The sequence below is a fragment of the Manis javanica genome, chromosome 8 (genome assembly GCF_040802235.1).
Source record: "Manis javanica isolate MJ-LG chromosome 8, MJ_LKY, whole genome shotgun sequence".
Classification (NCBI taxonomy): Eukaryota; Metazoa; Chordata; class Mammalia; order Pholidota; family Manidae; genus Manis; species Manis javanica.
In genome coordinates this window covers 28,514,477-28,528,420 of record NC_133163.1, presented here as the reverse complement: position 1 = coordinate 28,528,420, position 13,944 = coordinate 28,514,477, and the positions used below count along the sequence as shown (strand labels likewise).

The 13,944-nt window shown below is 47.4% G+C and overlaps 2 protein-coding genes across 14 annotated transcripts in view; one reads left to right on the top strand and one right to left on the bottom strand.

The window, feature by feature from the left end:
* DCAF4 (DDB1 and CUL4 associated factor 4) overlaps positions 1-2,301 on the top strand; it is a 29,217-nt gene extending 26,916 nt beyond the window's left edge. For 7 of the 9 annotated variants that reach the window (XM_017676566.3, XM_017676567.3, XM_073242174.1 and 4 more), the window contains 2 exons: positions 90-204; positions 1,749-2,301. In XM_017676566.3, coding sequence (XP_017532055.3) covers positions 90-204; positions 1,749-1,942 — 309 coding nt within the window. In that variant the 3' untranslated portion in view covers positions 1,943-2,301. The remainder of the gene's footprint in view (positions 1-89; positions 205-1,748) is intronic. The other 2 variants (XM_036997497.2, XM_036997432.2) reach the window with 1 other exon arrangement.
* Positions 2,302-8,375: 6,074 nt separating this feature from the next.
* Positions 8,376-13,944, bottom strand: part of ZFYVE1 (zinc finger FYVE-type containing 1) — a 45,949-nt gene continuing 40,380 nt past the window's right edge. For 2 of the 5 annotated variants that reach the window (XM_017676563.3, XM_036996850.2), the window contains 4 exons: positions 13,271-13,441; positions 12,377-12,557; positions 11,710-11,855; positions 8,376-10,093 (listed from right to left, as the gene is read on the bottom strand). In XM_017676563.3, the coding sequence (XP_017532052.3) occupies positions 9,824-10,093; positions 11,710-11,855; positions 12,377-12,557; positions 13,271-13,441 (768 nt within the window). In that variant the 3' untranslated portion in view covers positions 8,376-9,823. Of the gene's footprint in view, positions 10,094-11,709; positions 11,856-12,376; positions 12,558-13,191; positions 13,442-13,944 lie in introns of those variants that run through there. The other 3 variants (XM_017676564.3, XM_036996911.2, XR_012133763.1) reach the window with 2 other exon arrangements.

Here is a 13,944-nt window from a genome sequence, read left to right as displayed (position 1 = left end):
CTTTGGAGAGCACCTCACCCCTCCCTGGCCAGGATTCACCAGCGTACCTGCTGAACCCTCCCTGACGGCACTTGTGTTTCCTCCCACAGATCAAGCTGTGGGACCTGCGGACCAGTAAGTGTATAAGGCAGTATGAAGGCCACGTGAACGAGTATGCCCACCTGCCCCTACACGTGCACGAGGAAGAAGGAATCATGGTGGCAGGTACCGGAGGAAGGAGAGGGAAATTCCATCCCAATACTATTGGTTAGAGCTCCCAGCAATTTGAGCAGCAGAGAGAGAAATCACTCTAAAACAAAACTGAATAAAGGATTGTTGGGGTCAGGAAGGCTGGATGGGATGCAGAGTTGGACATTAATAAGCAACAGTTGAAGCATCCACCAGTCAGACAGCCCTTTGTCCCCACATTAGTGGGAAAACATCTTTCAGTAACAGGCAAGTTAGGTGCAGGAAACAGCAGCCTGGAACACCTGCATATGGGGTCTAAGTCCTCATTCAGTGATACCCTTATTCCATCATCCAGCTGTCCTGTTGACAAGCTTGGGCTCCCTGTTCTTTGTGCTCACACTTCCACCAGAGGATGCTAAGAAAATAAATTAAGTTCATGGTAAAGGAACTGATTCCTGGTCCCTTTAACACCATCCCTGTGGGTCCACAGTCCGTAGAATAGGAGCAGAGCTGTCCACACAGCCCCTTTGTAAAGGGTTACAAGTTGATCACAGATTATGCTGTTCCTGGGCTGTAAAATAGTCTGAAATAATGAAACTCGAGTGGTTTGACAAATGAAATAGTGAGCCCTTGACATTAAGGAATATGTTCTCAACTTCACAAGTCCCCAAATTTGCTAATACTCCTATGGAAAGTACTTATTCCCCATGAAACTTTTCTGTGCCTAAGAAGCACTTTGTTAGAACTTTGTTTGCCTTATGTATTATACCAGCAATTAACTCCCTAAATTTTAAGTCCATTTTCCACAAGTTTTCATCTCAGAAGAGTTTCTATTATGTTCTGGATAATAGAAAGATAAGCCTTGTGGAGAGACAGATGTCAGCGGGCTAGCTGCAGTAATTTGTGAACTGCCCGACCTGAATTCATCCAGAGTCAAGGTAGCACCTGTGGTCAAGAGTCCCTCCAGTGGCCAAAAGCACAAATGTGAAATCCATCAATATCTAGGGTCCACCCCAGTCTATCCTCTGAAGATCTCCAGGAGCATACATCATGCGTCCAGGCTACCCCAGCCAGCGGCTATAGGTGTCACATTCCTCACAACAGTATGCCCCAAAGACTATCTGGTCTTATGACCTAAACCTTGAAACTAGAAAGCTCCAGGGAGAGTTGTCAGCTGGTTGTCCCCAGGATGTAATGAAGTCAAGAGATCTTCCTGGTTACCCTTTCATAAAAAAATAATTCAGTCGCATGTCCTTTAGACCAGGTGGGCTGGGCTGCCTCTTTAACAGCCCTTGACACCAAGAGAAGCAGAATGCCCACCCATCCAGGATGCCCGATGAGCCATCCACGGTGTCACACAGCCAGCCAGTGTGTCCTGTCACTTGTGTACCTGCAACTAGTTACGGTTCTAGAGGACCAGGGTGACCCATAATTTGATTTGCAAAAAGTACTTATTATCAGCAGAAATAACTTCTGTTTATGAGTTTGTGTTTTGACTCACATGGAATCATGAGAAGCCATGTCTACATATAAACAAGTTCTCTGCATTCTCTAACTGGCCACTTGTCTCTTGCTCCTAGTGGGCCAGGACTGCTACACGAGAATCTGGAGCCTCCGTGATGCCCAGCTGCTGAGAACCATCCCCTCCCCGCACCCCACCTCCAAGGCCGACATTCCCAGCGTGGCCTTCTCTTCTCAGCTCGGAGGCTTCCGGGGAGCACCAGGGTTGCTCATGGCTGTTCAGCAGGACCTTTATTGTTTCTCATACAGTTAATTCTGCAGGGTGCAGCCTGGATGGATGTGGATTTGACTTAAGAGAGTGAAGAGTAGCCATACTTCTACCACAATGGCTGTTGCCAGTGAGGGCATTTTAAATGGATGCTTGGTGTATATGGGGTCTCTTTTAGCCAGGTACTGGGGAGATAGTGCTATGTTTTATGTGGAGACACTTCAGTAAAGTTATTTTGGTTAAGTAGTGGACTCAGCTTAAAAGTCCTTTTCATAAAAGGTACCTATTTCCTTTTCTTGTTGAATTCCTTCGAATAATCCCTTCCCCCTAACCTTTCTTTTTTAAACAAAAAACTTTGTATAAGGGCTGAAGTTTGGCAATAAGTAAAGTGGCTTTCAGCAAAAGCCCTTTTGAGAAGCCTAATGATTTGACTGGATGAGCATGTTGATAGCCAGTGCCTGGGTCCCAGAAAGACAGGTGTTTATTCTTGAGGAAGCCAGCGGGAGAAGAGCAAAGGGGCAGTTCTTTCTGAGTCTAGAGAGAAAGACTTAAGGCTGGAGTTTGGAATCATTAAATCAGCCTTCTCAAACTATCAGAAACAGATCTCTAGGGTTCTCCTTTTATTATCATTCATAGGCATTGGAAGACGTACCTTTGTAAATGCTAGAGGTTTTAAACAGGACCTCGCATGCCTCTGTTGAGACACCTCCTGAATGTTAGGTACAGCAGCTCCTGTTTCTATCATGGTGACTTAAACGTCAGATTCAAGGGCCCCATCGCAAAGAAAACTGGCTTTGAGTTTTTGTAATCTAGGAGAAGCAATCTGTGAGATGTTCATACAAAGTGTTAAAGAGCCTGTCTTCCTACTAAACAATAAGCCAGAAGGAAGCATGGCATGGTGTGTTGCTTTTCAGTGATTTAGAAGGTCATGCTGCTTGGCTACTGAAGCAACCAGCTGCAGTAATGTCTATTCAGAGCTGCGTCTGCCCCTCCAGGTCTGCTCTGGGCCCTCCTCTACCTGTCGTGCAGGACCCGATATGCTGACCTCCAGACGGTGTCAGTGGGCTCAGCCAATAGGAAGTACCAGCAGAAAGCAGATGGCAGGGCATTAACATGGGACTGTTGGTTCTCTGGCTCCTTTCCTGCTGGGTGTTGGGGGGTTTTGGCTGTGTCTTTCCCCCACCCAAGGCCACAGCTTCTTTTGGGTTCCAGTAACTTCTCTCCCTTTGTTCCTTCAGACCTACAGTTGGGAAATGCCACCTCACCATTGCTAACCCAGGATGCTTCACCAGTTAAACTCTCTTCAGTTACCACCTTGCACATCACATGTTTCTTGCCAGAACCCTAACACAACTTAATGTGTAGAGAACCAAATCCAAAAAGAGAGTATCAGAATAACAAATACTCTATTTAAGTTTCTAACAAATATTCTATTTAAGTTTCATATTTTATGAAGAACTTCCCCCATCTTATCTGATTTTATAACAACCACAAAGGATAGTAGTAATAATATAAAAGTTATTAGCATGATTTTACAGGTAGAGAAGCCTTGGCACAAAGTCATTGACTGACTTGCCTCAGATCACAGACCTTAACCTAAGTGGAGAGCTGGGACTTGGAACCAGAAGACTTGAGATCACATTCTCTACTTGTTCATGCCCCTCCAAGCCACTGACAATACTTAACATGTATCACACCCAGGAAGGACTACGGAGAAATCAGGAAGTGGCTCCATGCAAGTGTAAATATGCAGTACTAACATTTCATATTTAATCACCAGGTAAATGGATTTCTCTGGCATTCACTGGTGGGTAGGGAGCTTGCTTATTACCAAAATTCTTGTGTTTAATCATTTGGATTTTGTCCCTGTCTCTGCCACCACAGCATACTGATTGCACATAGGTCCCAGAAAGTATCTATATTATTGAAGGGTCCAAGTAGCCACTGTCACTACAAGGTCATTAGGATTAACTTTGAGGACGTGCTCCTGCCCAGGAGCACACAGGCATGCCTGCTGAGCCATGTGACCTAACATCTACCCATACTTCCATCTCTTTGGGTTCTGAGTCACCACCATACACAAGTTCATTCCTTATAGGAGCTGCAATTTAGAATCACTGGTATTGCACACTGAATGCAGAGCTTTCCCACAGTTCTGTACTGACCATTTCAGTGGAGCTGAGCACCCATGGGTGACTATTCAGTCCAACTCTCTAGTCTCCCCAAACAGTGGAGACAGTCTGACTACTTAAGAGAATACCAGGTGAGTGCTGACATGGTGTGGGCCCTATCCCCACATACCTTCTTAACTTCTCATTTGAAGTGTGCCATACCACAAGTTCCTTGTTACGCAAATAATACTTACCAAAAAAATCATTTAAATCTTAGGCTTTTAAGGGGGGAGGAGGGGAGTCTTCAAACACTAAATTAAACTTAGCAATTTGTTCTTGGTCTGTGGTTAGCAGTCACGGTACCTACATTTGGTCTAGTTTGTATGAAAAATGGTTAAACTTCGCTGAGAAGTTGATTAAGCATTTTGGTCTGTTTGCTTATTAACACAGTATCCCAAACATCAGTGCATCACACAGTCTCAAAGAAAGCCTTTTTCACTTACAGGCCTCAGCACTTGACCCTGCACCCCAGGTGACAGTAGAAGGTATAGAATGAGCAGGCAATGTTGGCAGCAGCCCTGAGCCGTGATAAATACTTTGCGAAGTGGCCCCGTGTTTGCTTATTGCCTTCTAAACAGAGAGGAAAGAATAGCACACACTGGTTACCAAAAATGCCCACAGATAAACGCCTGCCTCACATTCCATCTTGCTGTGCAGCCACCCTAGAATTCAGCTGACCCAGTGTACTCTGGAGGGCACTGACAGCCTCTAATGCTCCAGGAGGTGTCCTTTGAGACCAGATTAGCCCCCACTTGCTGTCAGCCCTAGATCTGTCCCAGTCTAAATCTTTCCCGTAACCATCTCCGAAAACAGCTGCAGGCTAAACTCAGACTCTTCTTCCATTGCTCTGTGTATGTTGCTGAAAACCTGTGGGCCTACTGGCAGAGTGGTCTGCCACTTCAGACCACCCACTAGGTGGCCACAGCCACAGAATGATCTTCCTAGAAGATTCTTGCACTCACTGGCTTTTTGTGCCTCAAAATAAAATGTGGCCTTTTGATATTTGATCACATGTGTCCCATCTCCACCCCCACCTGGTGCTCTCAGGACAAATGTTTCAAGTTCCTCCCCATCTGGGCCGCCTCTGCTCAAGCCATCCTCTACTCCTTTTCATCTATAAAAATATAAGTGTTAAGTCTCAGCTTCAGAGAAACCTCCAGGAAGCCTCAACACTCACCAACAGTAGACACTGTTAAATGAACAATTTTTGCCTGCATTATTCCCTTCCAATTCTTAGAACCCTCTGAAGTAGTTGATGGTCACTCCAATATACTGAAAAAACTGAAAAGAAAATGATTTGCCCGAGGTCGTCTGCTAAGTGGTTGGGCCAGCAGGGTCTCTTGCTCCAAGAATATTTTAGGCCCCTTGTGTCTGAAGGAATGGAATTTAATTTTCCTCTGTCAGTCTAAGATCTCGTCGTCTTGACAGTTTTCCCTCTTTCCTCGGGACCAGCTGCCTGTCTCCTACAGATGCCTTGTGGGCTGGTTGTCCTATCTTTGCTAGAATGTCCCTACTTGCTCCTACCACCCACCCTCTTCTACTCAAGCTTCACTTGAATAAAAGCTGTTAGGAGAGGAAAAAGGACTTTCTCTGCAGAGGCCAGAATCAGCAAAAGCACATAAATAGAAATGCTGCCAATAGCTCAGAGCAGCAAGAACAGGTAACATGGCAACCCATTTAGGCTGTTGGAGTTGCACTATCTTCCAGACAGTAATGGTAACTGTCTAGGGATAGAGCCAGAGCCTTAGAGAAATTCAGGCTAGAGTTAAGGATTTCAGTTTCATCAGTGTAAAGAGGCAGTTGAAATCATGGCAGCAGATGAAATAACACAGTATTAGGATCATATATGGGTGGATTCCACTGAAGTCCACCAGACACAGAAGAACAGGCTGTGGTCTACAAATGGCCTTTTCAAAGATGGCTCTGTTCATGTGAGCATATCCCTGAATTACAGATCCTCCAGCCCCTAAACTCCCATATGGATGTTAGTGCTGAGAGTTTTCTAGTTACAAAGGAAGAAAAAATTACACTGGTGTAATTTAAACAGAAGGTAGGACACAGATTTTATACGGTAACATGAACTCCATTAGTGCTAAGAGTTAATGGGCTACCATTGTAGGTTCAATTGTCTCTTCCTGATGGATGGAAGTTATGAAATTGAAAATGCAATCATGGTTGCAAAATTACCATTTTTTCAACAACTGGAGGCTTAGTTCCAATGTTACAGGCTACACCAATCCACAGTCTCTAAACCAGTTCATGTTTTTAGTGAAAGAAGCATTACTGTCCTTTACCATGAGAGCCTCTGAGGACAGTGGAAATGATCAATATATAGCTAAACCCTCCTGATATAACAGTAGCAGGTATCTTGATTTTTTTTTTTAAGTTTCCTCTTAAGGAAAAGATACCTTATCCGACCGCAAAAGAACCCTCAATGTAAGAAGGGGAAAGTAAATTTAAGGGAAGCTCTACACAGCAATGTGAATGGCAGGTGGTACACAGCAGAATGCAGACTGATCACTGGCATCATCAGGCCTGCCTGACTCAAACCCTAGCTTTGAGTCTTGTTTACCAGGCAACCTGGGCTTCTGAGCCTCTCCAAGCCAGTGTCTTCAGCTATAAAACATGAACATACTATCTACTTTCCAGTGCAGTTGTGAGACTTAATTGTCAACCATATAAAGCTCCTAGCACAATGCCTGGTATATATCAGGTGCCTAAATATCAATTTTTTTCTAATTCCCAAATAAGTCAAACCAGCAGAGTAAAACCCAAGGGATGTGTAAGGATCCCACTGGGCCCCATTGCCTAGGAGACTGCTAAATTCTCAGCCACAGGCTGCAATCTTTAGTCATAGCTCTCAGAGCAATGATTGACAACCATCTCCTCCACCTATAAGCAAGTCTTTCAAGCAGAAAGTTATTAAGCCTTTATGTAGCACCCCTCTGAAGGGAGTCGGGAGGACTGACCTATGCTATTAGATGTTGGGACAATGGGAACTCATGGCAAAAGAGACCAGGAGATCCTGGGGTAGTTTATGTTCTGTTTCCTCAGCTGGGGGGCAGGTGATTATGTGTTCAGTTTGAGAAAATTAATCAAGCTGAATTGTGTACATATGATAGCTCAATAAGTTTTTTTAAGCCTTTGTTTTTACCCTGTATTTACCTGGTTGTCACTGTCAGTCCATATTTAGTTGGGGCTGGGATTGGTATAGAACTCCTCGTCTGTTACTTTGACACAGGTTCCATTCCTCTACCGTGTTGGTCTGATTAGTGTAAGGAGGGAAATTGAGCAGCATTTTCTCCATCACTCCCCTGTGGTCTGGCGGACGCACATGCTCGGGTGCCCTCACACAGCTGAGCCAAACATCCAGGTCTAGCGGGAGCCACCACCACACACATCCCTCCCCCAAAGGCCCTCCCCACTCACCCAAAAGGTAGAGAAGGTAAGGATGAAAGGAACAGGAGCAGGGAAGAGAAAGTCGAGAAAAGCAGATGGGGCAAGGAAGGTGGTAAGGGACAGACCAGAGTGTCAGTGGCCAGGAGAGTGAGGAGACAGCGGAGGATGGCCACGGGAGCTGAACAGACAGGGCAGGGCAGGGAAGGAAGAGGGGAATGATGGATGAAAAGATAGAAAACAACTTCTCAGGGTTGCCACGGGTCACTGGTAACACCTAATCTCATCTGTGAGGAAGGACTCCCTGTGGACTGTGATCCCACAGCTACCAGAGTGAAACCCTGAGAACACAAGTTGGGAAGCAATCATTCCCCCTGTGCCACACACCACCCCGTGTGGCTACCTGCTGTGGAGCCAGGCTACCCAAGCACAGCCCATACTGGGGCTCACCCGCTCTGACCAACGCCCCATCTGCAAGTCTGGTCTTGCCTCCACTGTGGAAATTTCTGAGGAGCTGAAGCAGGACAACGCGTGGGCGATGAGCTCATGTGGAGCTCCCCCACCAGTAGTAAGAGCTCTGTGACCATCAGTCGTCACACCCTGAAGGATGTGGTCCACGGGTGCTAGTCCCAGGTAGCCAACAGAGCTGGGGCATGCCATCGAACACCTGGGGCAAACAGCCAGGCATCAGGAGGTTAAAACCTATGTGATAGAGGTTTTATGGTATTTGGCTATGCTTTTTCAAATTCACGTTAGAGTAATAAAATGAGGCACTTAAAGGAACAGTATTATCACCCTAGAAATAATCCCTTTCACTTGGCTGCTCCTCTAAAAATCACTGCTGCTTTCCCATCACCAGAAAGAGGGAGCAGGGGTACTGATGGAGTTAAAGGAAAGAGCGCAGTCCACACTCAGCAGGAAGATTCTTTTATAATGGCGAATTTGATCATATGCAGTACTAGGGTGGGGCCTCAGTCCCTGGGCCGCAGGAGACAGTGAGGGAGCAGTTCTGAGGAGGACCGATGCATTCCAGGGCTCACGTCACACTGACCAGCCAGGAATGACTGCCACGTACCTCCCTGAAGCTCAGCCCACCGAACAGTTCAGTCAAGAACTATGTCACTTCTAATTCTTCATTTTTGGCCATCAAAGATAAAATCCACCAGGATGACAAGATTTCAGCACAACAGTCTCTCTCCAGTCACGACAGATACGGGCGTTCCCAGCTCTTGATGAGAAACAGTACTTCATTTGACTTCTCTTCCAAGAACCAGAGCGATAGAATTTTTTCTTATCTATTGAAATATTTATATATGCTTAAAAAAGAAAAGCTAACAGTCCATTCTGTGCTGCTTCCCTGGAAGATTTCTCATGATCACCCCTCCAATAGCTAGAGGGGCCATGTGTCAGGGAACAAAGAATTAAGACACTTCAAAATAAGCAGTAAGAATCCTAGTGCAACACTCTGAAACAGATAATGGGCTCGAGGGGGCTGGAGAGAGAAGGAAGCAGGTGCTCTGTTTAGGAGCGGGACATGGCCTTTGGGCAAGCATAGTGGGTACACAGAAGCGTCAACAAGCAGGGAACACTGCTGGGGAAGGCCCATTTCCTTCCGCACACCCCCTAGGTAGGAGCCAGGGACTTCTTGTCACCTGCACTTTGACTTAGAGTAATAGTGCAGACTTGTCAGGGCCGAGGACCCCACCCCTCAGTCCCATCCACTCTGGTGACCTGCATGCTCAGTTGAGTGGTCTCTGACTGAAACAGGTGTAGGCCCAGAGTTGGCGTCCAACTTCAGAGAGCCCAAGCAGATTCCCTTCAAACTGTCCCGAGCAGGAAGTGACTGGGAAGCTCACTCCCCCAGGCAGCTGGGAGGCATGGGAAAAGGCAAGGAAAGGAGATGCTCTGAAAGCTCAAGAGAGAAGCAGCAAAAGGTAATTAGCAACACAGTGGCTTTGGACCTGGCTTGGTTTTGTGGGGAAGACCTGCTGCCACTGCCACCATATCCCTGTACCAGGGACAGACTGTGTTAAGTCTTCACAGCCAGCAGCAGCCTGAATAGACTGCACATTCCTTTCATATATATATACGTATGTGTGTGTGCATATATATGTATGTATTATTTTTAACTGAAATAAATGTAATGGATTCAGGTTTATTCCCCTTTGCTATAATAACTGCTCAGTCCCCTGCCCTGAGGGGTTCACACCTTCAGGCCTGCAGCCAGGCTCACGCCAGCTGCCAGCTGCCCCACCCGCACCACGGGAAAGTGGCCCAGGATGAGTAGAGAGGACATACACCACAATAGGTGACTGGGAGGAGGGCCTACCTCGAGACTTCTATTTCTAACCCTGAGAACCTAAGGAACTGTGAAGGACTCGGAGAGGGAGCTGGGGTTAAAGGTCACCAGGCTTTTTATTGCAGTTAAAGCAGACTCTGACAGGATGGTCCCAGCCTCGAGAGGGGACAGCCCGGCGGTCATGGGAGCACTCGTCACAGAAGCCCTGTCCGCAGGCCCGGCAGTGGTGCTTGGAAAGCTTGATGCTGAACTCCTTCCGGCAGTTGTGGCAGTGTAGTATCTCGTGGTCGGGCACCCAGTACGCCGGCCTGGCTGCATCCTTAACCAGACCTACAGCAGGGAAGGAAGCACAGTGGGTGGGGCACATGGAACTCAATACCCAAGTCCCACGGGGCAAGAAGGCATTCACTGGTTTGCAACCCAAAATTTGTTGATGCCCAGCCTCCACCTCATACCACCCAAGTTGGAATCTCTGGGGCTGGGGCCTAGGCATTGATATTTGTGTTTCTACTATTAAGCTCTCCAGGTGATCCTAAATTGCAGGGCAGCTGCATTAAGAAGCTGTTTTAGACTCTTAATTATTTTCATTTCTTCTTGCATAAATATTAGAAACACAGCTTTAATAATTGATCTATAATTATATGGCCTTAGGAAATAAAACTTCATCTCTGGGGCTGACCATAAAGAGTCTGACCATAAAGAAGTCAGACTCTGGAGTCAGGACATACCCTCATTCAAACCCCAGTCCAACTGAGCGCAAGTTAATTAGTTATCGGATTAAGAGAGGTTACTTAACTTTTCAGGGCCTTGGTTTACTTATCTTTACAAACCCACCTTCAAGAGCAGCCATGGGGATTACAAGAATAACGTATCTAACACACTGGACTGGGCCCCAACAGCCAGGGAGAGCTCAGCAGGCGAGCAGAGTCAGCAGGCTCTCTCTGCCAAGCAAGGGCAGCCCCTGCCTCTCCCAGTTACCCCCGAGGCACATGCAACTTGAGCTTCAAGTCTGGGCAAATCCATCTCTTCCTGCATCCTTGAGTCAAAAGCTCATCATCTGCTGGTTTTGTGACCCACAATGGTTAAATCTGCTCTAATTCTCATCACTGCCTACCCAGTAGTCCTTGGTCTCTTCCCTACAATGGGCTGAAATACCCCACTCTCAGCCGGCCCTGCTAAGCCCTCCACACACTGGTGGGTTTCCCTTCCTCTCCCTCTTCCCATCCTGGCTATAAGTACCTCTCACATCTAGAGAGGAGTGGCTATCTTAAATCCTAAATGAGTAATAGCTTGGCTGGCATGAAAAATTAAAGACAGCCACAAAGTCTGTGACACTCTGTCCCCTCCTCTTTCATCTAGGCAGGCTCTGTGACTACAGGAGACTACAGTATGAGTGCCAGCTTCCAGCCCAGGCCTTAAGAGACTGGCAGCTTTTACTTCCTATCTTTTGGAACATTCACTCTTAGAGCCCTGAGCCACCATATAAAGAGTCCAACTGCTACTGCAGGAACCACATGGAAAGGCCTGGAAAATACATAGAGAGAGAGGGGTTTACTGAGCCCAGCCTTCCAGGTATCCCTACCAAGGCACCCAGCGTGTAGCTGAGGTTGGCGTGGCCCCTGGGGATGAGTCCAGCTGCCACAGTAGAGTATCAGGTAGTAACTCCAGGCAGTGTCACTTAGAGCAGACTAATTACCCTTCTTGACTCAAAGTTGTCAGACATGACAAAATGGTGGTGGGTTAAGCCTTTACATTTTCAGATAGTTGGTTATGCAGCAAAAGATGGTATAAGAGGATGGCCACCAGGAATTAACCCCAAACCACTAAGGTATTCTGTAGAAGCAAGCAAATATACATTTTTAGTCAACTTGCTGCCCAACTTTAGGTCAGCAAGCCTTTGACAAAATGACAGCCCAGGGTACTCCAAACCCTCTCATCCCACATACCCTACACCCAAGAGAAGCACTGCCAGGCCCACCTAGTGGTATGTCAATGGCTGTCACCACAGCTCCCAAAGTGTTCTGCACGGCCTCGCCCACCTTCCGAGCAATCAGCGTCCCAGCTTCGTCGTCTGCCTGCACCTCAGTAACATCTACAGACAATGATAACGGAAAAGCCATCACCTCTTAGTCATTTCCCAAATAGAAAACTCAGAGCAATGGCACAGCACTTCCAGATTCTTCTCCCAGGGTGCCACTCTGCTGACTTGCAATGATCTCATCCAGACTGTGGGTCAGGTCAACCCAGACTCTGAAACTGCACCAGTGACATCTGTTAGTCCTTTACCTCAGCTCTCTGGTGCTTTTTATAACCCTCCTTTAATGTAAGCCAGAAGGGTTCTTGTAGCATGACCGAGAACCTTGTCCAGGGAGAAGACTCAGTATAGGCTAATATCTGGTAAGCACAGAACAGATTTAACTGCTCCGCCAAGGAACTGCACCCCCACCACTCTGATAAGGAAGAGCTCAGAGGATGGCTGAATGAGACCAAGGGAGCAATTGGTCTCAGGGTAGTCATGCGATTAGGGTCAGGCTTGGAGCAACGGGTGTCTGGTCCCAGTGCCAAAGAGAAAGGTTCCCCCTCCTCCCTTGCAGCTCATGGGCCCTGTGTTACCTAAGTGGACATTCCTGGCTTCATAGCAGTTGTCACACACCCGCACGGGTGCAGGGCCCCAGCCCCGCTCGGGCACGGGCCGGGTCTTAGATGAGCAGCCGTCACAGAAGCCCTCCCCGCAGGCCCGGCAGTGATGCTTGGTGTCGTTATCTTTAAAGGACGTAGCACATTTGCTGCAGCTCTGTTCCAGGCCCAAAACAGAGAGGCAGGTATAGTTAGTATCTGCTCAGCTAAGAGTGCCAGCTAGACCCAAGGGAAAGGCCACAGAACCATCTTGGAATGACAGGACCCTGACAGCCCTAACAGACCTCCAACCACTGATGCTCAGCTGTGATTATCATTTTCTCCCAAGAGGGGCCTAGAAAGGCACCTCAAATCTATGTGGCTGATTTACAGGGACTATGCTAATGCTAACCAGAAAAGCAATGAGAACTCTTTTTTTTTTCCATGGCTTCTCAGAAGAGCCTCTGGGAAGTTGGTGAGGATGGAGTCCCCTGTCACAAAGTGCTGGGGCCACAGCTGGGTGTTCCCTTGCTGTGGGTGCTGTAGATTTATATATAAAGCCAAGGATGACCCTAGATGACTTCCAAAGTTCCTTTCCTCCAGATTCTGTATCTATGACCTCAGGCACCTGTTTAATAATAATTGGCCCTTGCAGGTAAGGAAACTAAAATCCACCATGAAGAAAATACTGGCAAAATAACACAAAGGAAAACCAGAGGGCAAGGAGGACACTGGTGCCTCAATGTAGCCCACCCTCTCCAAATACTCTAAGGGCTAACCTGACTGGGAGAGAAACTCCACATCTCCCTCACCGAGCAAGCTGGGACGGGGCGAAGCAGCACAGGCAGAGTGGGCTATGCCAGGGAGGCAGGGGGTCCGGCCGCAGCATACCAGGATCTGTGAGTTGGGCCTCCAGTAGGCAGGGGCGATCTGATCTGTCAGCCAGGACGTGACCGCCTTGGTGGGCCCAAGGCTGAGCTCTGACACCGACTGAGCCATGAAGTTCATCCCATCCAGGAGGCGCTGGGCAGCATTGTTGTTGTCCTTCAGAAATCCATCGGCCTGAAATGAAAATGCAGGCGCCCATGACACTCTGAGTGAAGGAGGTCAAACGGGAGGAGAGAGAGGGTCTCAGGTAGGCTGTTCCACTCAATCACAAACCCCCAGCAGAGAAGAATGAGGACACACCAAGCATCCCTCTGGCATCTGGGCAGCCGCACACCCAGCCTAGCCATTGCTGATGTGCTCTATTCAGAGTGGCCTTAAGACCCGATGCACCACTAACTGCACAATCCAGTACGTACTCTGCCCCTAAGCGAGGTATCCATGATATCATTTTAAGATGACGCCTCCTCCAGGAAGCCCCCCACCCAGGCTGCATTCGGAGCCCTTCCCCTCAGTCCTTTTAATGCCTGTACACCTCTAGGAATCCTACTTCCATGTATAAGTGCAATACCTGCTTGTGTTTTGACTTCTTATTAGCCTGAACTCATGAAAATCAATAACCTATCTTTTTTATCTAAGTATCTAGTTCAATTCTGGGCATATAGTATTCAACAACATGT